This window comes from Cladophialophora immunda, assembly GCF_000835495.1.
Source record: "Cladophialophora immunda strain CBS 83496 unplaced genomic scaffold supercont1.8, whole genome shotgun sequence".
Lineage (NCBI taxonomy): Eukaryota > Fungi > Ascomycota > Eurotiomycetes > Chaetothyriales > Herpotrichiellaceae > Cladophialophora > Cladophialophora immunda.
The window spans coordinates 668764-690886 of record NW_015622548.1 but is presented as its reverse complement, the minus strand read 5'-3'; the positions used below and the strand labels follow the sequence as shown (position 1 = coordinate 690886).

The 22123-nt window shown below is 53.6% G+C and overlaps 9 protein-coding genes across 10 annotated transcripts; 4 read left to right on the top strand and 5 right to left on the bottom strand.

The window, feature by feature from the left end:
* Nucleotides 1-194: 194 nt before the first annotated feature.
* On the bottom strand, nt 195-1943 carry PV07_12300 (uncharacterized protein). The gene has a single exon (XM_016399817.1). It carries the CDS (start codon nt 1142-1144, stop codon nt 350-352), a length of 795 nt encoding a protein of 264 aa, XP_016242629.1. The 5' UTR covers nt 1145-1943; the 3' UTR covers nt 195-349.
* Nucleotides 1944-2631: 688 nt separating this feature from the next.
* On the top strand, nt 2632-4197 carry PV07_12299 (uncharacterized protein). Its single transcript, XM_016399816.1, has one exon. The coding sequence runs from the start codon at nt 2645-2647 to the stop codon at nt 3971-3973; it is 1329 nt and encodes a 442-aa protein (XP_016242628.1). The 5' UTR covers nt 2632-2644; the 3' UTR covers nt 3974-4197.
* A 1129-nt stretch (nt 4198-5326) lies between these two features.
* PV07_12297 lies at nt 5327-9019 on the bottom strand. Of its 2 annotated transcripts, XM_016399813.1 has the most exons (4): nt 8805-9019; nt 7490-8741; nt 6944-7434; nt 5327-6861 (listed from the first exon to the last, which is right to left on the bottom strand). In XM_016399813.1, exons 1-4 carry the CDS (start codon nt 8975-8977, stop codon nt 6315-6317), a joined length of 2463 nt encoding a protein of 820 aa, XP_016242625.1. In that variant the 5' UTR covers nt 8978-9019; the 3' UTR covers nt 5327-6314. The 2 variants fall into 2 exon arrangements, with proteins under 2 accessions (XP_016242625.1, XP_016242626.1); XM_016399814.1 differs by lacking the exon at nt 8805-9019 and having other exon boundaries at nt 7490-8771.
* Nucleotides 5361-6167, top strand: PV07_12298 (uncharacterized protein; the record flags this gene model as incomplete). Its single annotated transcript, XM_016399815.1, has 1 exon — nt 5361-6167. One exon carries the CDS (start codon nt 5361-5363, stop codon nt 6165-6167), a length of 807 nt encoding a protein of 268 aa, XP_016242627.1.
* A 392-nt stretch (nt 9020-9411) lies between the features above and the next one.
* On the bottom strand, nt 9412-10946 carry PV07_12296 (uncharacterized protein). The gene is made up of 3 exons (XM_016399812.1): nt 10515-10946; nt 10004-10453; nt 9412-9954 (listed from the first exon to the last, which is right to left on the bottom strand). Exons 1-3 carry the CDS (start codon nt 10666-10668, stop codon nt 9482-9484), a joined length of 1077 nt encoding a protein of 358 aa, XP_016242624.1. The 5' UTR covers nt 10669-10946; the 3' UTR covers nt 9412-9481.
* A 169-nt stretch (nt 10947-11115) lies between these two features.
* PV07_12295 (uncharacterized protein) lies at nt 11116-13514 on the top strand. Its single transcript, XM_016399811.1, has 4 exons — nt 11116-11229; nt 11336-11850; nt 11969-12002; nt 12059-13514. The coding sequence occupies exons 1-4, from the start codon at nt 11183-11185 to the stop codon at nt 13038-13040; spliced, it is 1578 nt and encodes a 525-aa protein (XP_016242623.1). The 5' UTR covers nt 11116-11182; the 3' UTR covers nt 13041-13514.
* Nucleotides 13515-13635: 121 nt separating this feature from the next.
* PV07_12294 (uncharacterized protein) lies at nt 13636-14955 on the top strand (the record flags this gene model as incomplete). The annotated part of the gene is made up of 1 exon (XM_016399810.1): nt 13636-14955. The coding sequence occupies one exon, from the start codon at nt 13636-13638 to the stop codon at nt 14953-14955; it is 1320 nt and encodes a 439-aa protein (XP_016242622.1).
* A 34-nt stretch (nt 14956-14989) lies between these two features.
* PV07_12293 (uncharacterized protein) lies at nt 14990-17303 on the bottom strand. Its single transcript, XM_016399809.1, has one exon. The coding sequence runs from the start codon at nt 17225-17227 to the stop codon at nt 15176-15178; it is 2052 nt and encodes a 683-aa protein (XP_016242621.1). The 5' UTR covers nt 17228-17303; the 3' UTR covers nt 14990-15175.
* A 1376-nt stretch (nt 17304-18679) lies between these two features.
* Nucleotides 18680-19954, bottom strand: PV07_12292 (uncharacterized protein; the record flags this gene model as incomplete). Its single annotated transcript, XM_016399808.1, has 1 exon — nt 18680-19954. The coding sequence occupies one exon, from the start codon at nt 19952-19954 to the stop codon at nt 18680-18682; it is 1275 nt and encodes a 424-aa protein (XP_016242620.1).
* Between the last annotated feature and the right edge of the window lie 2169 nt (nt 19955-22123).

Here is a 22123-nt window from a genome sequence, read left to right as displayed (position 1 = left end):
CTATTAACGCCGGCGTTGGCATCACTGGGTGAATTTGTCATCCAGCACCAATCAGAGCGCCCCGTTCTTCCACTTGCTGCCATCCAGTGAGATACCCGCCCGATTGATACATCTACGCAGCACAATCACCGTCGTCCATCGCGCACAGAGTCTTTGCAGCGAAACTACATGTCAATTTCGAGCAGATACGCTAGGCAAAATCCAACACAAAACCCTTCCAAGACATGTCTCGTTGTCTGAATAATATTCTGGTTTATCTGGTATCATGGGCACTGTAAAAGCCACATAGAATCTTGTGTATCAATCAAAAAATCCCAAAAGTAAGCCTCTCCTTTTATTTGGTTGCAAATCAATCGGTGCCTACCCCGGTCGTGTGTTCGTGGAGCTTCAGCTCTCGCTCCTCGCTTTCTTTGCGGTACTGTTGATACGCCGCTGCCATCTCTTCCTTTGATGACATCCCATTCTTCTCGGTGATTAAATCTTTGAGCCATTTGTTCTCCATCTCCAGTTGATTCACCTTGGCCTCCAGTTTAGCGTTCTTCTCCTGGACTTCCTTCACCGTCCGCTCCAACGCCTGCTCGCGCTGCTTCTTCTTGACGCGAAATCGCGCACTGGCGGCCGTGTTCCTCCGCCTCTTATCTTCCTCGGCAGCTAGGCGAGACTTCTCCTCCGGATTCAATATATTTGCGTCAACGGCATCACCTTTCCTCCGCGCTGCTTGGAGTCCAGTGGCCGTTGAGGTGCCAGGAGATGTATGAGAGTCAAGGTTATTAAAGCCTGGGATCGGTGCGGGTTGAATGGGAGTGTTATATGTGCCGTAGTAGTGTGAAGAGTCGCCCGCGGAAGTATCGATGTTGGAGGGTTGATAGTTGTGTGTGGGCGAAGAGCCAGAGAGGAGTTCTTCGTATTTTACGTTATTTGGGTTGGTTTTAGAGTCGCCAAGGTCGAAATTGAAAGAGCCATCTTCAGGTAGCGGAGGAATGTCAAAGTGGGTGAAGTCGGTGTTTGTGAACATGGCCAGGTCCTGGCTGATGTCTAGCTCTTCCGTCGGGAACTGCTCCTGGTCGTAGGGCGATGCCAGAGTATTGAGATTGTTCAGGTACTCTGAAAAGTTCGGCCCTGTACGGCCGCGATACCCCGACATGGTCCTGAGTGCTCTTCCCTTTGCCCTGTTTGCTCCTCCTCAGCGCTGTGTACGGATCTGGAGGTATTCGGCAGGGGACGACGGATTGAGTGGGAGTTGGCGCCCCAGGGTTGTCGACAAAAGGGCGCACTATGACACGGTATCTGCGGGTGGCGATCTCGTCGACTTTCGACCGTCGGGGTGCAGTAAAGCAGCCGTCGCCCTTCGCGCAGAATATTCTACTCGTCCTTCTACAGCCCAAGAACAGACGTCGACTCTGTAGAAAGGTGGTGGGAGAATGGAGGGACGAGGTAGCAATAGTGGGGAGAGAAAATTGCGTTCTCGTGGGAGAGGAAGTAGTGCGTGAAAGGTCGGGTGCAGAGAGGGGCGCGAAAACTCTCAGTCAGAGGGATTACTTGGAGGGTGTCACAGGTGTGGGAGGCTGTACGCGGGCTGCAAGCTTCGTGGGAGGCGAGCGCCCGGCGTGGGTTTCGTCCGTTGCGTGGTTGGCCTTTTCGGACTCGCTTCGGGAATTGCACTGGGAGCTTCTCGTGCTCCTCGTGCTCCTCGTGCTCCTCCCACTCGCACCCCTCTCGAACAGGGTCCTTTCTTCACCTGCCGAATCGATTCGCTCGCTTTGTTCGAGATCTTGCCAAATAATATCACTCAATGGCTTGAAGGCCCCAACCTCTTCCAGATAACCAAGTCAACAGTGAGAAAGGGGGTCAATCGTGGTAAACCGCATCCATTGTAACTGCCGAGGGCGCTGGGGGCAACAGATGAATCATAATCATGGCTTTGTCTCCATTATTTGGTCCCGTAGCGGTCGGGCAGTTGTCGCGGAAAACTTCTCATGATCTCATCTTAAATTGGTGAATGTTCGCGCCTTGTCAGACGGATCAGCCTGCCGAAAAGGGTCCTTGTACCATCACGATTAGTCGGGCTTCGAGTCCGGGAGTTGGCTCACCTTGCAAGCGCACATCACCGTCGGCTTAACTCATTCTATCTCATAAGCGCCAGCTCCCCCCCCCCCCAAAATTCCCTCCTGTTCTTCACCTGACTGTATGCACGTAATTGACTAGCGTACTTGCCAATTAATAACCATGACTCGGACAGGGTGCCAGGATTTGTCTGCTTGCGATTAGATGTTCCAGCGGCGTCAAGAAACCCTAGTGTGGGGTTTGGGCGTTCTTCAGGCCGTTGCGGCACCGCTGAGGCAGCTTGCATGTGGGACGGATGTGGAAGTCTTGGCCTGCCTGATTCTGCGGATTGGACATGTTGATGCTGGCTATAGAGGGAAATCAAATGGATGTTGCTACCGAATAACCACCGTTCACATCATTGCGCAGATGAGACCCTCTGATACATACGAGTAGGCTTGGCCGCCCAGTGGGTTGAGATTTGGGCGAACATGACTCGATTTGTGGGTCACATGACCTGTACGTGACTCGTGTGTTTACATTGGACCTTTTCTCTCGTCCCACTTCATCCTCAGTGTAAACAAACCCCGTCAAGCACACCATGGCACCTATTCTCGCCAGATCACTCAATCGACTATCAAAGGAAACTATTCTAGAGCTTGCTCTGACATGGCTGGAGGAGAACCGCACTTCAACTCCTTATCTGCAGAGCAATCGGACCGGCTTCGAAGCGGATGAAGAGGATTACCTCCATACTCCGGCCGAGAGTATTCATGAACTGCGAAAACTGTACGACGGTCTCAGAAAAGATGTAGCGAAAGCTGCCAAGCGCGACATTATTGACCGCATTGTCGACGGCGACTGGCGAAGGGGATTATCGCTGCATCAACATGCCATGATCGACTTTGCGGCGCTGGAGCAGAACGACACCGCATTGAGATGGAGTGCGCTCAGACTAGTACCGCTGGAAGTGGAGGGACAGAAGGGTGTGGATGACGGTGATTCTCATCACCCTAAGAAAAGGCGAAAATTAAACCATCGCGAGCCGGAAGCGCCCTATCCTCAGGTTGCTCCTGAAGCATTTCTCTCTGCCTTGAAAGCAGAGGTCTCGCCCTTGGTCAAAGCGCACTATCACCTTCATCGCATGCCGCCGCCTTACCAACTCACGATTCTGCGACTTTACATTACTCCAAACTCGGCATTTGCACCCAAGCGATCCAAAATCCCTGCCCGGGCCAAGCATGCCACTGATGCCGGCCGAATCATGTACATTGCTCTTCCCGACAGCTGCCCTTACATCTACATCTCGATATCCGGGTCCTCGTCGAGTTCCAGCGGCCGGTTAAACGGCCAAAAGGGCACGAAGGAGGGGACGGTGGCGAAAGTGGACATGGCAGCCATGAAAAGAATCGTTCTCGAAGCTATTCCGAAGGCAGTCTCTCGCCCACAGCGCCGATGGGCGCTGGATACGACGAAGCTCGTGGCCAGGTCCCTCAGGACTATGTGCGAACTGAGAGGAAATCAGAAGCCAGGAACGGGCGGGGGGGCGTACAGCGTCTTTGCGGATGGGGCCAAGACGTCTGAAAAGAGTCCGGTCGATGTTCTCCCGAACGAGGTGGACAAGGAAAACGACGAGAGACTCCGTCTCATTGAGAAGAGATTCGGAAATATGTCTGGAGAACACTATGCGCCACTTGATCGTGTCCACGTTAAGCTCTGCAACGCCATACCAACGGAGGAGGATGGAAGTGAGTCGGCAGACGCAGCAGACGAACGCAGAGGAGACGGCGATATCACTTTGACATTTTCCGGGAGCGATGTGTTCCTGGGACTGAAGAACCTTGCGGCGTTGGGACCGGACTATATGGATCTGGACAAACTGCCTTCGTGGATGACCGGCGAACTGGGTGTTAGCAGTCTGATCGTGTAGGACGTGGTGGGAGGTGAATTCTGGATCTTGTTCCTAGGGTATCTGGATGACATTGGGCTTACGACGTTGACGATCCTGGCTGTACATGATATTCTGGCGCGGAGGTGGTGACCAGGGTCCAGCATCCGCGATGGGAGTGATGTGGTCAAACATGTTGGATCTCGCGGGTCTTTTCCAGTCCGTGAACACGGGGTGACGGTATAGATCCAACCCAGGAGGCCGAGAAAGCATGAATTAGTAATGCAAACATATTTCCTGTCGCCAAGCAAAGCAGCCCATATTGCTATGTTGTGCACATCCCATGCATGCGAACGTCCTATTGATTCCTCTGCGGACACCCACCATGACCTTACGACCCTCAGGGAAGATTCCAACCAACGATCTCCCTTAACCAGCAACGAGATAGACCACCTCGAACTCCCAGCACCAACCGTGGGGTAATACTTCCCGTCTTGTGCGGGATCTTCCCATCCCAGCCTTGCCCCGTTTTTCGTCCGTCCCACGGACAACCTGCGCCCAGGCCCAGGCCTAGAACCAGCCCACTGAACCTCAGGGCAATTGGGGCAAAGCGGTGACGCAGCTAGCCCTTAACGCCGCCTCCATGCCACCGCTATGTCCTTGGACCTGCACAAGCAGCCTTGGGTTGGGTTCCATCTGACCATGCGCTAGTGGGTGATGCCTCGGTCATAATTATTATGTGCAGAGAGGACTCCGTACCACCAACCTCCCTTACCCAACCTAATCACTGTAGATACTCTACTCGTACCTAGCTTGCATAATCTCTTCATGCTTTCTCAAGAAGTGGAGGTCCAAAGAGGGGGTCCATAAAACCCCCAGGCGGGTCTCCCAATGTGTATATCTGGGCGCTAACCTCGTCTCGTACCGGAGGCTTCATGATTTGGAGCGACCAGACGTTGGACCTAGTCCGAATGGCGGCCCGTATCTATTGAATGGATTTCCGAGTACGGGGGCGACCACATCTGAAACCCGTACATTAACGTAACTAGTGAGCTTCTCGGATCGACTCGTACACACACACGGTGGGAGTCCTTGCATCACAATGTCTCCGATCAGTCGGGCCAAATATGTCCCGTACCTAGGTTTTGCAGTAGAGTACGAGAGAGGCTGTTGGAATGTTCAGGGCTTCGGGGGGTGGTTGCGAGGAAAGATGGACGATTGTCGATCATTTGGACGTATACTAACTCCGGGGTGTAGAGAGAGGGAGAGGTCGTTATAAAAAGCTGGTGAAGTATTCAATAGGTATTATCAATTTCCCCTTTTCTTCTCGTTCACATCGTGCCGAGAGAACCCTTGCCTGCGGAACCTGTTACCAGAAGGGAAGCCACATAGAGCCTTGCATCTCCTTGCTTAGAATCCTCCAGCACCAATGCCTGCCAAATACCTCTCGAAGTTGCACGACAAATCCGTCGTCGTCGTTGGCGGCTCATCGGGGATCGGCTACGGGATCGCCGAAGCCTGTCTGGAGTTCGGGGCCAAGGTCGTCATCGCGTCGCGCTCCGCAGACAAGGTCGCCGCCGCAGTGGAGAGCCTCAAGGCCTCGTACCCGGAGCACGCGGCGAACATCCGCGGTCACCCCGCAAACCTGAACACGGCCGAGACGGACGTCGAGAAACAACTCGTCACCCTCTTTGACTTCGCCACGGACAACGGCGCCAGGAAGGTCGATCACGTCGTCGAAACCGCTGGGGACCTCGAGCTGGCGGGGAAGTTGGGCCTCGACAACATCACGCCTGAGCTGATGGCCCAGGCGAGCTCTGTGCGGGTGGTCGGCGTCATCATGCTCGCCAAGGTCGCAAACAGGTATCTGAACAAGGCACCCACGAGCTCCTTCACCATGACCAGCGGTGCCCTCATATATAAGCCGCGCCCCGGATTCGGCCCATTCATCGGCGCCAGTGGGGGTAAAGAAGCCCTGTCGCGCGGGCTGGCTTTGGACATGGCGCCCGTCCGCGTCAATCTCGTGAGTCCCGGCGCGATCGAGACCGAATTGTTGTACTCCGCGGTCCCGCAGGGGATGACGAGGGAGAGTATCGCAGAGATGTACAAGAAGACAAATTTGCTAGGAAAGATTGGCACTGTTGAGGATGTGGTCGAGTGTTATTTGAGTCTGATGAAGAACGGGTTTCAGACCGGGACGGTGGTGCATTCTGAGGGCGGGTACTTTCTGATCTAGAAGGATCATTGAGGCAACGGACACGAGGGGGCCCGATGAGGTTCGCAATTTCGGTATCAAGATAAAGTTGTCGAACTCCAGTGTCGGTGACCAAGCCGTCGTAGATCCAGAAGGATTCCATCACTTGACTGTATGTCGGAAGTCCTATCACAGCATCAATCCCCAGTCCCAGTCCTGCACTCCGGTCCCAATTTGTGTCCCATCACTATTCGCAAACCCTCCTTGCATGCCGGCTTCACCAGCGCCGCCCAGACGACCCATCCCAGCCATAGCTGCGTGGCTCAGACGGTCGCAGTAGATATCGTATCCATCGATGGCAGTGTCGATCTCCGTCATCCAGGGATTCATGCTTGTATCAGTAGAGTCCGGATTAGAGAAGGGGAAGGGTGGGGTGCTGAAGCTGGCATCGGTGCTAGGAAAGGCGGTCCACGAGGTGGCTGTATCTTGCTGGGTCTGCGTGTGTGGCTGTGGGCGGGATTGTTGTGATTGCGCCCGAGGTTTGTAGTCAAGGCTCTCACCACAGAGTCGGTAAATGATATCTCGACACTTCGGGGCGCTTGGGTTCAGATCATTCATTGCATTTATTATGCTCAGAGCCGTCAAGATTTGATTCCTCCACGAGCTGGCATCTAAGTGATTTGGGTTGCGCCGCAGACAGTGGATTGGTATCAAAGCCGCCTGTAGAAGGAAATATCTGCAAGAGCCAACGACGTTAACAAAAATCAGTCTACGAAGAGGATGTCGCTACTACAAAAGGGGAAGACAGCGGTACTTACAGGACGTACCAAGCCGCGAGCCTGGTGTGAGTTCCAGAAGACCAAAACTCGAAAATGGCCGATATACATTCCTCGGCAGCCTTGAAGCATCGTTGCGTCGCAACAGTTTCGGCAGAGGCATTCTGTGACGGTGATACAGGAATCACTGTTTCGTTGTCCAAGCCGTCCTGTGCCCATCGGATCAAGAACGGCCGATACATGATGATACGCATGATCCGAAAGCGCCATCGACTAATGGCATGACCAAGGAGATATTGGTTAGGAAGTGGCAAGTTGTCGTCGCGGAAGTAGGGTGGAAGGCTGTTTAGCCAGCCTTCTATTAGCTCGTCATCGAGAGAGATTAGTTCTGGGGCAGAGGGGATAGGATTGGAGATGAGACGGTTGTAGATTCTGATGGTGTGGAGATGATAGGACGACTGAGTCCGGACGTATGTGTAGATTGTGGCCTCATTGACCTCGGGTGGGTAAGATGGAGAGTCCATCTGAAGGTCCTATGGGTGCTTTGCGTCAGTACTGAAGAAAGGTGCAATTTTGGCAGCAAATTACCTTTTCGTGGACATTCACTGGGAATGGGATGTCAACTCCTACTTGAGGCCAGTTCAACGGCCTGCCGTAAGTTACGGTTGCGCCAACATCCAGCACACAGAGCGACCACCAAACCCTCCTCCGAATTTCCTTTTTGAATGGCGCAGTCTGCCATCCACGAAACTCCTTGTGGAGGCCCAGTGATATTGCGAGCCGTAGCGCAATGCCCCCATAGTTGTAGCCACTGTTTGGTCTGTTTCTCTTTTGCAGGTAGTTTGCAGCCATCGCAAACGCCTGGACGAGACTGAGACTTCCAGTCTCCAGAGAGTTAATGGACAAATTCGCCTTGACACCGTTGAAAAGAGTGACGTGGGTATCGTCGGAGCAGGTACTCGACACGAAGGAACCAAGAGCCGCCACGAGATTGGCTAGGGTGTGCCATGTGCTCCCGGTAGTGCGGCTGTTGAGCTTCGCATACTGTTCTCGGAAGGTAGCTTCGTGGAGGATGGGGAAGGTCGGGTGGTAGAGAGCAAAGTAGGCATCGATGAGGGTGTCGACTACGGCTCGAGTGAACAGAGGCTGTGCCCGAAGCCATGGGGTAGTCGTTGCCGGGTATTCATTCGAGCGATGGCTGAAGAGTTGCTCTAAACTTTCGCGTCTCGCAGTTTTTGGATCCGTCTTATTGTCGGTGCCTGTGCCCATCCATATAAGCCGGAGAAGAGCAGAGCCTGAAACGGACCCCAGAAAGCCAGCATTCGAGTCATCAGCAGTCAATGTGGCCATTCCATCCGTGATTTTGGGAATCTCAGAATCGACATCACCTCCAAACGCTGAATGCCCTGCACCTGGATCCGCAATGTTCCAAGAGGACTCCCGCTCGTCCCATTCAAAATCATCGTCGGCAGCTGGGGGATTCTCCAGTGGGAAAGGGGTGTCGTCGGCCACATCGGTCTTTGAATCTCCAGGAGACTCCAGATGGCTCAGGTTGACCTTCTGATCCGGCTCCGCACTAATCGTGGAGAAAGACTGAGCGCGCTCTGTGTGGCGCTGCGCAGAACTCTGCGCTGGCAACGAGGTTGAGGTTCCAAGCGGAAAGGCTGATGCGGCTGCCCGAGAAGAAGTTTCGGTCGCCGGGTGAGATCCAGCCCTGGATGGGACATCAAGTTTGTTGGTGATGCCGTGAACAAGCATTTGCGACAGTTCAGCTTCCGTAAAAAACGTCTTCAACAACGCCTCCGCTTTCTCCAGCCGCTCTTCAACCTCTGTCAGGTGCCTGTGGATGCATTAGCCCTGAGTACCTTACGGAGGGCGCGGCGCGAAGACGAATATCACTGACTTCCTCGTTAAAGATGATCTGCTGTGCTTGTCATACAGACAATGCCGATTGTAGCGCTGGCAGACTGAACACACTGGCATCCTGCCGTCGCAGCGTCCTTTGCGACGGCGACATTCGCGGCATGATTGGCCAGCGTTTGCGCCGGCGCGGTCAGTCCTTGACGGTTCCGACATGTTGCTCGACCCGGAATCGATGTTCAGCACTCGGTATTGTTGATCAAGAATAGAGAGAAACGGTAAGTGGGATATAAAATATTGTCTTGTGCCATGTTTCGTTTGCACCACAAGCCCCGCCTGGTGCCGCCATGATGTTTTTCGTTAGCTAAGCCCCTGGACATTTTCCACTTTGAAAGCGGCCGCGGGTCCGGAACCGTTTAAGGGCCGCTTAAAGGCTGGTGACGCCAGCCCTATCGACTATCCAAGGCAACCTGGTCCTGGGCAGGCAGAAGTGCCTGGCCTGTTGCAAGATAAATGTCCTTAGAAGCAGGAGACGTGCTGCAGATGGCTAATATGGATCGAATTCGCGAGCCTGGGTCTGTCAAGCCTCAATGCATAGCAGCAGTTGAACAAGACCAATATCAGCTGATTTTGGCAACGAGAAGCCTAGCCTCGTCAAATTTATACATTGTACTATATATATTGTCCTGGACTGCGCGTGCGTGTCAATTTTCCACATGTTCAGGGACTCACCCGTATGACAACCTTGCCAAAGTGTGCCCCTCCGTATAGATACTGAAGCGCTTCTTTGGCTTCGTCGAAGGGGAAGACTTTGTCGACCACGGGTCTGATCTTCTTTCCTTCGTAGAAGCGCATCATCTCTTCAAATCTGTCCCTGGGCCCGTTGAGGATTCCCTTTAACGTGACATTGCGCCGCAGTGCTAGGACATTGGTATTGGTGCGATCGGCAGGCTCGTCCTGCTTCCCGCTTAGATAGCCGATGCAATTGATAAGACCCCCGAATGAAATACAGTCGAATGATTTTCTCAGAGTCTGTGCACCTCCATTCTCAAATATAATGTCGACACCTTCATTCTCGGTCACTTTCATGACGACATTCTGCCAGTCAGGGTTCTTGCGGTAGTTGACAGTGAAGGTCGCTCCCAATCCCTCTGCGCGAGCAAGTTTGGCATCCGAAGAGGAAGTTATGATGGCTTGTAGAATGGTCAGAGATTGCAAAAGATGGTTGCAAAAGCCACTCACTCTTCGCACCAGCTGCATGCGCAATTTGTAGACCGCTTATGGAAACTCCGCCGGTTCCTTGTAACAGGACAGTCTCTCCATGGCCACCTGGATTGTTGATGGGCCTCATTCCGTTGATAGCCATCCATGCTGTAAGTGCGGCGACAGGCAGGGTGGATGCTTCCTCATCATTGAGATAATCGGGCGCTTTGACCAATCCCGTCATTGGAAAGACTCTATATTGCTGGAGTACGCCATCAAGGGGGAGGCCGAGACCGAACGCCATGTCCTTCTCTTTTATCTGGCCGGTAAGATGTGTCTGGTTGGAAATGGAAAGAACACGATCCCCGATGCTCCAACTGCCACGTTCGGAATTCCCAAGTCCGACTACAATGCCACACATATCTGAGCAGGGGACGACCTTTGGGCTCGCTCCAATTGCTTTGTGATGGGTGTAAAGGCCCATAGCAACTAGATATTGGTAGATGATGAGGTTAGCAAAGGGCTGTCCATTGGTAGGCAAACAGCGTACCTTCAGTATCTCGATAATTTAGAGACACTGCACGAACTTCAACGAGCACTTCGTCCTCGCCTGGGACAGGAATTGGACAAGTGGATTTGGTCAGCTTGTCCAAGCCATCTTGGGCGGTTTCCCACTTGATCATCTGTCGCGTATCGGCAGGCATTCTTTCCCGATGCTGGCCGTGCTTCGCTCACAGGTCTTCAGCGTGCAGTAGAAGTTTTATCTCAGCATAAATGGAGAATGAGTGTTAGCTCTTCTTTGGCGCTCCTAGATCCTCATGACATTAGCTCAAGAAACAACTTCAGCCCATTAAGTGGCATGTCGCAGGAGATCTCCCAGCAAGAGTAGTCTCGCTTATGTCCGTCGTCCGAGTGGAGAGATCCCACGAGGCTGAGAGAGCATTCAGAGGACAAATAAAGCCCCAAGGCTCTTTGTGTGAGCGGTCTAGCCCTAGATAGGCAGATGGATTCATTATCGAATGGCAAATGTGATTTGGCGTCAAGCGGCTTTATCCTTCACCGGAGGCTTGTACGGTGGCGCAAGGCGTCCACAGCAAACTGCGGTTCACTGCCATTGTTTAGCCGCAGCGTCTTCCAGTGCAACTCCGTGACAATTGTCCTGTGTAAGATCCGCAAGCACCTATTCTTTGGATAAATCACTTGGTGCACTCATTCACCATGGCGGCGCCGGGGAACATGCACAACCTGACAACTCTCATCAAGAGGTGTGTGATCTTTCTCATGTTCTAGCTTGATTTCGTTCGCCTCCAGCTGGCAGTGCTCCAGAGCCTCGATTGAGATATACCTGTGCTAACTACGCTGCCTGGCCAGACTGGAAGCTGCGACTTCACGACTTGAGGATATCGCAACCGCCATAGATGGTCCAGGAGCCACCGCAGCAAATGGAGTTGTTCCTGCTCTCTCGCCGCCGTCCGCTTCTGCTGGCACCCCTGAGCAAGCAGCGGCCCCTCCAGAACCCTTACCCAAGTCGGTAGAGGCCTTCAATCAGATAATCGAGGAGGATGTTGTGGCTTTTGTCAAGGCTAGCGAAAAGATCGGTGGCCTTGTGGAGGAGCAAGCAAAGGCTGTCAAGGCGGCATTTGAAGCTGAACAAACATACCTCCACGTCGCCGCGAAAGCAAAGAAGCCCGATCCGCAGCCTCCAGAGTTGATGACAGAACTTCACCGGCACACCTCGACCGTCGACGAGATCCGAGAAGCTAACCGACCGTCTCCGCTGTTCACCCATCTGAGTGCCGTTTCAGAAGGCATTGTCGCCTTGGGCTGGATTGTGGAGAAGAGACCAGGGGATTTTGTGACGGACACGCTTGGAGGAGCTCAATATTGTAAGTGTCTCCCCTGCCGCGAAGCCATTTCTCATAGCTAGAGCGTTTCCAGGGGCCAGGTTCTCGGACTGAGACTGGTTTCATATTGTGAACAACGACGCTGACTGAGATCTCATAGACGGGAATAAGATTCTGAAAGAGTACAAGGACAAGTAGGTGGTGTCGTATCGTTCTACTCTATGCGCGAGTCACTGACAAAGGTGGACAGGGATAAGTCACATGTCGAATATATCCAGGCTTACTATAAAGTCTTCCGGTCCCTTGCCGCATACGTGAAGGAGCACTTTCCCACGGGTCTCACATGGAATACCAAGGACGGCATTGACGCTCTCGAGGCCCTGAAACAAATACAGTCTGGCACAGCAACTCCGAAAGCACCAATGGCCGCTGGAGGTCCTCCACCTCCTCCGCCGCCACCCCCTCTGCCAAAGTTCGACGATGATGGTCCTCCGGCTCCTCCGCTACCACCACCAGGAGCCGCTTCGCAGGGTGGGGACATGTCGGCGGTCTTCGACCAGATCAATCAAGGTTCTTCCGTCACTGCAGGATTGAGGAAGGTCGACAAATCAGAAATGACCCATAAAAATCCGTCATTGCGAGGCAGTTCTACGGTACCACATCGATCCGATTCCCAGACGTCAGTCACTGGACGTGGCAAGTCTCCAGTCCCCAACAAGAAACCCGACAGCATGAGGTCTAAGAAGCCTGGCCGGAAGGAATTGGATGGGAACAAGTGGATTGTCGAGAACTTCGAAAACACCCAGAATGAGGTGATTGAGATTTCGGCAGAGCTCAATCACAGCATTCTGATTTCGAAATGCAACAAGTGCGTCTTGAAAGTCAACGGCAAGGCCAACGCGATTTCTATCGATAACTGCACAAGTCTCTCCATCCTGGTGGACTCGCTTGTCTCCAGCCTGGACGTGATCAAAGCACCCAAGGTCCAGATCCAGGTTGACGGAGTGGTACCGACCATTTTACTCGACCAGGTAGATGGTGCTCAGATCTATCTGTCCAACCAAAGCCTGGGCACGGAGATTTTTACCAGCAAATGCAGCGCCATTAATGCTGTGTTGCCTCCCAAGGATGAATCGGAGGACGACAGCAAGGAATTGCCGTTCCCTGAGCAAATACGCAGTGTGATCAAGAACGGAACTCTTGTCAGCGAAATCGTCGAGCATGCGGGTTAGGAGGGGATTGCCAGTATTCTTCTTCGAGCGTGTATCATTAGCGATGGGGTTCCAGGCTGGATCGAATGGTCTCTCTCTCGCAGCTGGGCTGAAAGTTCTTTTGCGTCTGTGCTACTTTAGAAGAGGATGTGGGTAGGATTCTCAAAACATAGCCGTTCCGTGGGGCTTTACGGGAATGTTTCGACTATTTCCATGTTGTCTCGTGGGTGTGATGGATATCAAATTTCAGCTATTGAGCTCTTCCTGAATGTTCCCTTCTTAGCACATCTCCAGCTCTATTCCAAAACTAAATACAAAGAAGTCGTGCGCATGCATTTTGCTGTTTGTATTTTCCACGTTCTATGTAGCACGACATAGTGACTTCTTGTTTCGAGTTCTACTTCTTTCGGGTTTTCCATGTCCGATCTCCTTCATCTAGGCACCGATCTGTCGAGCTCAAATATAGCAGGTAATATATGAGAAGTGTGCTCACATATACACACTCTTGGAGAGTCTCGGAGTTCCATTCCCTTTTGCCATTCCTGCTGAGACTACAAGGCTCTGGAGAGTCTGTTCGAGCTGTCTGTGTGCCCGGTAAAAAGCTGAGAAACACCACATGGCGGTAGAGGGACCAACGGGAAGGATGATCTCAACACGCATCCTCATCATCTCGGACACGCATGCCCATCTGCCTTTACCGGCCGAGGGCTCTACCGTGCCGTTCCACCATCCCCTGCCCGCCGCCGACGTGCTCATCCACTGCGGCGACCTGACCATGAATGGCGAGCTCTCGCAGCACGAAGCGGCCGTGGCGCTCCTGACCTCCTCCTCCGCGGCCTTGAAGATCGTGATCCCGGGAAACCACGACCTCACCCTGGACAGGGCGTACTACCACCGCTTCCCGGGCCTGCACGCCGCCTACGGACCGTACGTGGACACAACCCTGGACCGGATCCGCGCGCTCTACACCTCCCCCGAAGCCCGGGCGGCGGGGATCCGGTACCTCGAGGAGGGCGTCGCGCGGTTCACGCTGCGCAACGGCGCGCGGCTCGCCGTCTACGCAAGCGCCTACCAGCCCGAGTTCTGTAACTGGGCGTTCGGGTACGCGCGGTCTGTTGACAGGTTCAACTCCCCGCGTCATGGAGAACTAGGAGGAGGTGGCGGGCCAGAGTGCCCGGTGCCCGACCACGGAGAGATTGATGTCATGATCACGCACGGTCCCCCGAAGGGGATCTTGGACAAGGTCTGGCGAGGCGAGGGGAGGGACGGGGAGAATGTCGGCTGTGGCCATCTTCGCACGGCGGTCGAGCGGTGTCGGCCCCGGATTCATTGCTTCGGGCATATCCACGAGGCTTGGGGCGCGGTGATGAAGAGGTGGGATGTCGAGCGCGGTGGGGCACCGGAGGGGGTCTACACGGCAGCGGAAGATGGGCTGCCCACTTTCGACGACGGCAATGATGGCACGGGCAGAGGAGACAGGGACGGAGAACAAAGCGGTCCAGTGACGATGTCTATCCGGGGGAGTAGCAGCAGCATATCCCACCCTTCGACCGTCGATCCGAGCCAGCGACAACAAACCCCGGAGCCAGAAACGACGCTGCCCAAAGAGCCCAACCCGCCGTACCATCCCCACGACAACCCAAACAGCTACTACATGTACACCGACCCGCGCACAGATCAGCACCGCCGAGTCCAGCAGGACATGCCCTCCCAGGCCGCCGTGCGCGCCGGCGAAACGCTCCTCCGGCCCGAGGCCTACGAGGACCAAGTGCGGCGGAGGTGCGCCTCCGTCGACGCGCGCGGCCTCGAGTTCGGCAGGGAGACGCTGTTCGTGAACGCGAGCATCATGAACCTCCGGTACAGGCCGCTGAACGCGCCGTGGGTGGTGGACGTCATGTTGCCCGAGGAGCCCGGGCGAGCCAGCGCTGAGGAGTGAGATGTGAAGATGTGAAGAACCATGGAAAGCGTGGAGCGAGGCGACGAGGAGATATAACACAACTCTGTAGAACAAGGACGGACAAGGTAAAAGTATATCTAGTTACGACCGTCTCTGAAAGGATGGTTATATTCAAGACCTGTTGCAAATGGCCCTTTTGATTGAATTAGTCACACATACCTCATCCCTGCAGTACTCCCATCACCCTAACCTTCAAACATCACTTCTTTCTCCAATCCCACCCCTCCAGCAATGCAAGCCGAGGGTCAAACCTGGCCCCTGAAAGGCCTGCTTCCTCCCTGAACAAAGGGTACAAGATACCTCTGAAGGGTCTTCTTCTCCTCCGGGAAGCTCTCCCACCCTGTTCCACAAATTCGCCACTCTGGAAGCTGAGACGTTTGCTGCCGCCGTCGAAGTCTGCGTTAGGCTCGAAGCCGGTAATTCCCAGCTCAGCAAGTAGTGACAGTGCTTCGGCAGGGAGGGTATGTGGTCGTGGAGGTGGGTCGGAGGGGTTGGGCAGGGCAGGTGGTGTCGAGAAGGCGATTGTCAGGTCAGCATGGGATTGTGGGGATGGATGTTGTGTAGGCTCGGAGAAGTTTGGTGTTGGGTTGACAATGCTCAGAGGGCTTTGGAAACTGCTGTCATCGTTGCTGTCGTTATTGATAGAAGTCGAATCCCCCCGCCGCTGACCAGACTCCGGCTCATGCCCCAGAAGCTCGGGGGAATCGAAGGCCAACTTGCCAACCTCATGCCGCGACGCTGGTCTTTGATCAACCAAGCTCGGCGGATCTGTAGCCGCGTTGCCCGCTACACTCTCTAGCACGACGGCAACCGACTCGGCCAGCTTCACATCTTTCTCCTTAGCGGCGAGTCGCAAGACGGACATGCATATGTCTTCATTAGGGATGATATGCATTCCCGTCACATATCCATACCAGATAAATTTTGTAACGTGCGGTTCGCCATGTTCACTCGCCTTGAGCAGCAAGTGTAGTAGCGTCGGCCGGGGGAAGAGAAATCCCGAGTCAGAGAGCTTGTATAGAAGCTGCAGGAGAGCGTCGAAGTCATGCCGCACATCGCAGATTGCATGGATGTAGATGGTCCACAGCCATTGCGGGACTGACGGGCTGTCCTTTCCCCCAATGAAGGATTGTTTCTGAGTAAGCTTTTCGAGTTCGACAGTTGCGAGTTCTAATTCTCCCTCACGTATTAAGGCGAGGATGTTTAGATGGGCGTGGGTGTCAGGAATGGGAAGTTGTTGTGTTGCAAGGCGTGAAACGACGGAGGCGCGGAGATGTGTATCGGGATGTACGGCGAGGACTGTCAACACCGCGAGAAGAATGGGCACTTCCAGGGGGACGCTTTCTCTTTCCATTTCTTGCAGGATCAACTTGACATTGTCGATGGAGCCGTACTCCGGGAAACACTGCCCCAGGATGAGCGCTTCGTAGTGGTCCTGCGTCGGCCTTATTTTCCGTTCCTCAATCAGGATTTTCAAGACGTTGCGCACCGCTCGCGGGTGCGGTGTGTTCCTCGCAATCCACCGCAGTTCTGCTTCGAGGACCGTTGTTGTCAAAGCGCTTCTGATTAATGTCTTCTTGGGCTTGCCGCTGTTCAAGTCTATGCTTGCGGTGCTGTCGGCGCCAGATCTTCTCGCCTCTGACAAGAGTTCTCGAAACCGCTTTGGTTTGCGGAGTCTCCTCATGTATGGTCTTTCGGTGACTGTTGGTTTCTCGTGGCCATCTTGCGTTCCTGCGGTATCATCACCGAGGGATTTCGAGGGTGTTTGAACAGCGTGGGATTCGGGTTCCATGAGAACATTTCGATCGTCTCGTCCCTCATCGCTTGGATCTTCCAACAAGCTCGTGGACCTATTCCCTTGACCCAAAGGCTTCCCTCCCTTACGATATGCATTTGAATTCTCCCCAGTCTCTTCTATTCCATGGCGAAAATCGGCTTTGGACGCCGGACACGCTGACGAGCCTCGACCGCGGACGACACCATGATTATCCTGCTCCGCCTGCCACTCCTCGGCTTCATCGATGTGGGGAAATCCTTGGAATTTCGCATCCGCAAGCAATGTCAAATTCGGCGAGGAGAGCTCTTCGGGATTATCAGGCCATCTCCCTTGGGTTGAGTCGTCTGTGCCTCGATTGACTTGACGCGTAGGACTGGAGGGCCGGGTGATTGTGTGGTGCAAAGCGCGACCACGAAGGGCGGCAACAGTGCAAAAGCTTCGCTTTAGTCCATGTTGGATCAAGGATCTGTGCATCGGCTGTTCATCGCTGACGTCGGAGGATACGAGGCTGCTGCAAAGAATAGAAGTCACTTTGTCCCGCCGGCGCTCGGTAGCGAAAGCAGTGCAAGATGCAATTCCTGAGGCAGATGCCGCTTTTACACTGTCGTCCTGTTTAGGTCTAGTGCTTTCTCCTCTACGGTGCGACGCGATGCTTGGTATGAAGCGCAGTCTCATCGAGGACGGGATGAGGGAGTACCTACGGAGCCACGGAGCTAGATTACTCGAGAATGAAAATCCTTTATTGCTATGGCCGGTTGGGTCTTCGAGAGTGAGCGAAGGCCACTTCAACCTGAGCTTTTGACTGGGTAAGCTATTAGCCGAGCCTCATCGAGCCTCATCGAGCCTCATTGAGCACTCCTGACCATCGCTCTGAGCAATGGGGAGGGCCAATCTGGCTCCAGTGACCGGCACCAGGCTAGAACCATGGATCTCAGCAAGGAATTTGTTCCAAACAGTCAAAGCATAGGCATGCTCGGTGCCATCATGTTGTCGCCTCTAGAGATTTCTCCCTGTCTGCCTTCAAGTCATCAAGCGCTACCCAATGCAATCATCCGATCATCCGGATCGCCTGGCCCCATTTCTCCTCAGTCATACTTAGCTGATATAGGAAATGATATGTGGCTACCATTGACGAAAAGACAACAAGACTGAAAGGCAGACTTGTCGGCCATGTCGGTCGACAGCAGATGGAATATAGCCACATGTGATATTTACTTTTCATGTAGTTGTACATATAACCCTGAACTTTTGGAACGCAGGCGGCGGCAATGTGGCGGCAGTGATATTATGGTATGGCAATAACTATCTACCTATAGGAGGTATAGCTGTGGAGTAGTAATAATGCCAAACAGAGGAGCTGGTGGAGACAGGAGGTATACTGCAGCTCGGCCCACTGGCCTAGCGGCCTCTTAGATATATGCTACAGCGTCCTGGGCTCGGCCGTTGTGAAGCATACTTCGTCATTGTTTCTTTCCGCTTTGGGCATTTTGCTCATCTCACTATAAATTCTGGCCTCGAAGTCCTGGGTGCGACTGCAAACTGTAGCTCGGGTCAATTATCAAGCTGTTGACTTTTGACTGTCAGGTCAAATATTCGCATAGGAGCCAGCTGTTGGATACCTCGCTCAATTGCATAAGGCATCAGAATACTACTGATTCTCGCAGAGATTCAACCAATACCCTATGTTGATGTGAAAAATTCGGCAAGTCATGACACTCGAAATCTTCTATTTGACAGGTGCAACTGGATTGCAGGCATGATAGCACTCACAACAATAGACCCCCTAATTTTCCCACCCGATGCGTCATCCGTTGAGTGTAGTAAAGTATTTGCTCCATCGTATTGGTCTATAGAACACCGATCGACGTCTTTCTTAATAGTTTGTCTTCAAGCCCTAATCCCTTCCCACGGGGAATGAATCCACTACTAAGTCCTCGTCGTTATGATCCAAGCGATTGCGAAGGTCAAGGGCCTGGCTCCGGAAGGATCGAAATGAGAGCACCACACCACCACTTCAACGGTACCTGGAACACGATCCCATACAATTTTTTGGACGTTGTTGCGTTGGTCGGGCGTATTGAGGGGTGGCCTAATGTCGGGAACTTGGTAGGCGGTGTCGTTTCCATAATGAGTCATGGCGCCAGAGGTTGCTTTGAGGGAGATGACATTCTGCAAGGCCGTGCCTGGGCTGTCTGCATAGCACATTGTCACCGCCAATGTTGACGTGACACCCGGGGGTATTGGGAGTGTGTACCGATGGCTAGAGCCTGCCGGTTCCAACTCCGACGATGCGAGAGGGAGACCGCCCGGAATGTCGGCCGTGATGGATTGGCGGTCATAACAGGTACCCACTTTGGTGTCCATGGCAAGTAGGATGGCTCTAGGGATGTTAACGCGGCCAAAGCCTTGAACGGCGTCAGGAGCCGGATTTACACTCGGCGGAGCGGGTCGGGCGGCTCCTCCTGATGATGATCCTGGAGCTGGAGCTGGAGCTGGAGCCCCGCCTCCATCCGCTGGCATTGCTCGGGGGGGCGAGGCAGCAGGGTCGTCGCTGGTTTTGAGGTCATCGGTTGTATTGATAAGGATCGCTTTGAGCAGCGCAGCACTTGGTTGTGTAATTCCGCGTCTTTCCTGAATTGCCTCACGCAGAAGTGCTGCAGCTCCAGCCACCATGGGCGCGGCCATGCTGGTTCCACTGTCGAAGAAATAATCGTCGTCCCACGAGGAACCGAATTTCGAACCCAGAGCGGCTCTGCCACGGGCTTTGGTGGACAAGATGGCGACACCGGGTGCAACAACGTCGGTCTTCCAGCGAAACGGAGGTTGGTGCACAATGGAGTTGTTCGTGTATGCTGGATCACGGCTACTGAAGGAGGCCATTTTGCTCGGGTTGCCATCTCGACAAAACCTGTGGTACCTGAGCTGCCCTCCGCCCTCTGGGCGCCATTTCAAAGGATTTTTTGTTTCGCAGGCACCTACCGTCAAGACGTTCTTAGCAACTGCTACATCCTGTATTTGACCGTAAGGGCTTTCCTTAAGGCCAGAGTTGCCAGCCGCGACAACAACCAGCATCTCCGGATTCTCCCATATAAACCGGTCCGCACCGGCGGCGAGACTGCTGTCATATCCCCCTGGCCGACGCGTGGTGAAGTCTCCCGCTATGCTGTGATTGTAAATTTCATTCGCGAGTTCTTGGACCATGGCGAGACATCGTGAAAATCATGCTGAATCAAAGAAGAGTCGAGCCTCAAGGCAGTATAATTGGGCTGCGTATAAGGAGATATCTTGATGTTCTTGTCATCGCAATTTCCTGGACACAATGAAAAGGCATCAATGTACATTGGAATGCACACGGTCTCTATGGGATGCGGTGTTGGACTCGCCATGATCGATGTGAATTTGGTTTGAAGTTGCAGGTCGGCACTTCGTAGGCCTTGATCTAGTCAGAACAAGTTGAGGCCTCTCCAAAATCCTACTACTAGTCTACTACGTAGATTAGCCTCCTAGTACTAGTTAGGTTTTAGGCTAATCCTGAGACGTTCCTGGAACGCAATCGGCCTCAGGTTCAACAGTTATCAAGTCGTCCTGTTGCTATTGCAAACCATATCATTGCCCGGACTGCTATCTGGCCTGGAGTCCAGGACTTGTCATCTGTCGGTGTCTTCCCGCCTAGGTAGAAAAATATGTTGCTTCTGTGTGTTTCTGTACATTGGAGCATCTCCGTTCGGAGTGCCGTCCATTTGGTGCATCGGAAGAGAAAATGCTCGACTGTCTCCCTCGCTTGTCCGCATGCACATAGATCTGTCGGAGCGGCGTTGATGCTGTGAAGATAGCCAAGGTGTCGGGATGATCAACCCCCAGCTCCTTCTCCCCTTCCCGCCAGCGCCCGTCGATTGAGCGTTTCTGTCTAGATCGAAACTCGAAGATCAGGTTCTGTTGGTGATTTGCCGTGGCGGGGAGATAGCCTTGTTCAGAGAACCTTTGGCACTCAAAACCAAACCTCCTCCCTAGCTTCTGCCGTCGTTGAATTGCGTCAGCCCGACAGAAGCCTTGTCAGGCTGACTGATGGCCATATTCCCTGAACCGAACGTTCACACCTTTCTCGAGGTTGAGAATGTTGCGACGCCAATCGCCCCCCACCAGTCCGAATTACAAGCCCGGTGAAACTGTGCAAGGATATTGGCGGTGGCCTTGGGCGGCATCGCGACAATCAAACCTCGGCGGCACGCACGCACGTCATGGTTCAAACTGTGGTTACAGATACGGCCCGGGAGCATGCGGCACCATGACCCCGATGGGTCTCGAAATGGGCGAGCTGCAGCTCCTCTGGGTGAAGACAAGCGATTCGTGTCGCAGTTCGTCACACCGGTCGGCGAAGCCAAAAATTTCATCCCGCCTTCTCACTTGACTGCGTGAACGGCCGGCGAGGATATAGACCAACGAGAACGGGCCACGTCTTCGCGTTCACAAGCCGAAGAGCCTCCTTCAACTGATCCTTTGTCCCAACCAATTATTCTCGACTTGGGGACGTTAGACAGCACCAGCTGGGAACAATGGCTGATACTGAACGCTCGCGAAAGTAAATTGGTTCCTCTATCCATGCGCAGGGCGCAGACCTGCAGGAGGTGCACTGTACCCTCATCGTCTCCTGTCAGGCAAAGCCAGGAGCTGTGCTTTCGCCGCCGACTCTGACAACAGGCGTGTCCCGATTCGTCCCATTCGGCGCACGTGATCCGCAAATGCATAGCTTTCACTCCCGACGGAGTAAGACGCCGGCCCTCATGTCGAGAAAGCGACGATCCCGCAGGTGATCGCACTTTATAAGTCTATCGTTACCAACTTTAGTTCGGCTTTTGGTCTAGGCATAGACGCAACCCCGCAACCCATCAAGTTGCATAAACTATTGCGTCTAACTATGTCCGGAGTCAAGCGAACACTAGTGATAAAAGAAGGGGCAGGGGAAGCCATAACTCCAGGTAGCTATCGTCCCCAAGATTTTGACAATACGGAGCGACTTATTACGGTACGGGGTCAATTTACTCGGAGACAACAATCCCTCAGAATATATAAAAGTGCCGGACTCTCTCGACCAGAGGGATTATAACTACTCTTACTATCCAACTTTAGCTAGTGAAGGTCTATTCTCTAATTAGCAACGGTATATACGTACCGTCTACGTCTCCCCGGTTCGAGAAATTCCATAACCCGTCCATTACCTCATCTCGGAAGGGTCGAGGATCCTCATTCCAAAGAGAAAACAAAAGAAAATCGTTCCTCATGGAGCACGCGGGCAACGTGGTTGGTAATCGGCTCTTCTTGCGCTTTATCCCCCCCCCCTCTTCTCCCCCGGCGGCCAAAAGATGAGGTAAA

Coding starts and splice junctions, on each gene's coding strand:
- PV07_12300 (XM_016399817.1), bottom strand. CDS start 1,144: ATGTCGGGGTATCGCGGCCGTACAGGGCCGAACTTTTCAGAGTACCTG.
- PV07_12299 (XM_016399816.1), top strand. CDS start 2,645: ATGGCACCTATTCTCGCCAGATCACTCAATCGACTATCAAAGGAAACT.
- PV07_12297 (XM_016399813.1), bottom strand. CDS start 8,977: ATGTCGGAACCGTCAAGGACTGACCGCGCCGGCGCAAACGCTGGCCAA. Junction 7,435..7,489: donor CAGTGAATGTCCACGAAAAG/GTAATTTGCTGC, acceptor AAGCACCCATAG/GACCTTCAGATGGACTCTCC. Junction 6,862..6,943: donor CTCGCGGCTTGGTACGTCCT/GTAAGTACCGCT, acceptor TGGCTCTTGCAG/ATATTTCCTTCTACAGGCGG.
- PV07_12296 (XM_016399812.1), bottom strand. CDS start 10,668: ATGCCTGCCGATACGCGACAGATGATCAAGTGGGAAACCGCCCAAGAT. Junction 10,454..10,514: donor AAATTATCGAGATACTGAAG/GTACGCTGTTTG, acceptor ACCAATATCTAG/TTGCTATGGGCCTTTACACC. Junction 9,955..10,003: donor GCATGCAGCTGGTGCGAAGA/GTGAGTGGCTTT, acceptor CCATTCTACAAG/CCATCATAACTTCCTCTTCG.
- PV07_12295 (XM_016399811.1), top strand. CDS start 11,183: ATGGCGGCGCCGGGGAACATGCACAACCTGACAACTCTCATCAAGAG. Junction 11,230..11,335: donor CTGACAACTCTCATCAAGAG/GTGTGTGATCTT, acceptor CTGCCTGGCCAG/ACTGGAAGCTGCGACTTCAC. Junction 12,003..12,058: donor CTGAAAGAGTACAAGGACAA/GTAGGTGGTGTC, acceptor AAAGGTGGACAG/GGATAAGTCACATGTCGAAT.
- PV07_12293 (XM_016399809.1), bottom strand. CDS start 17,227: ATGCACAGATCCTTGATCCAACATGGACTAAAGCGAAGCTTTTGCACT.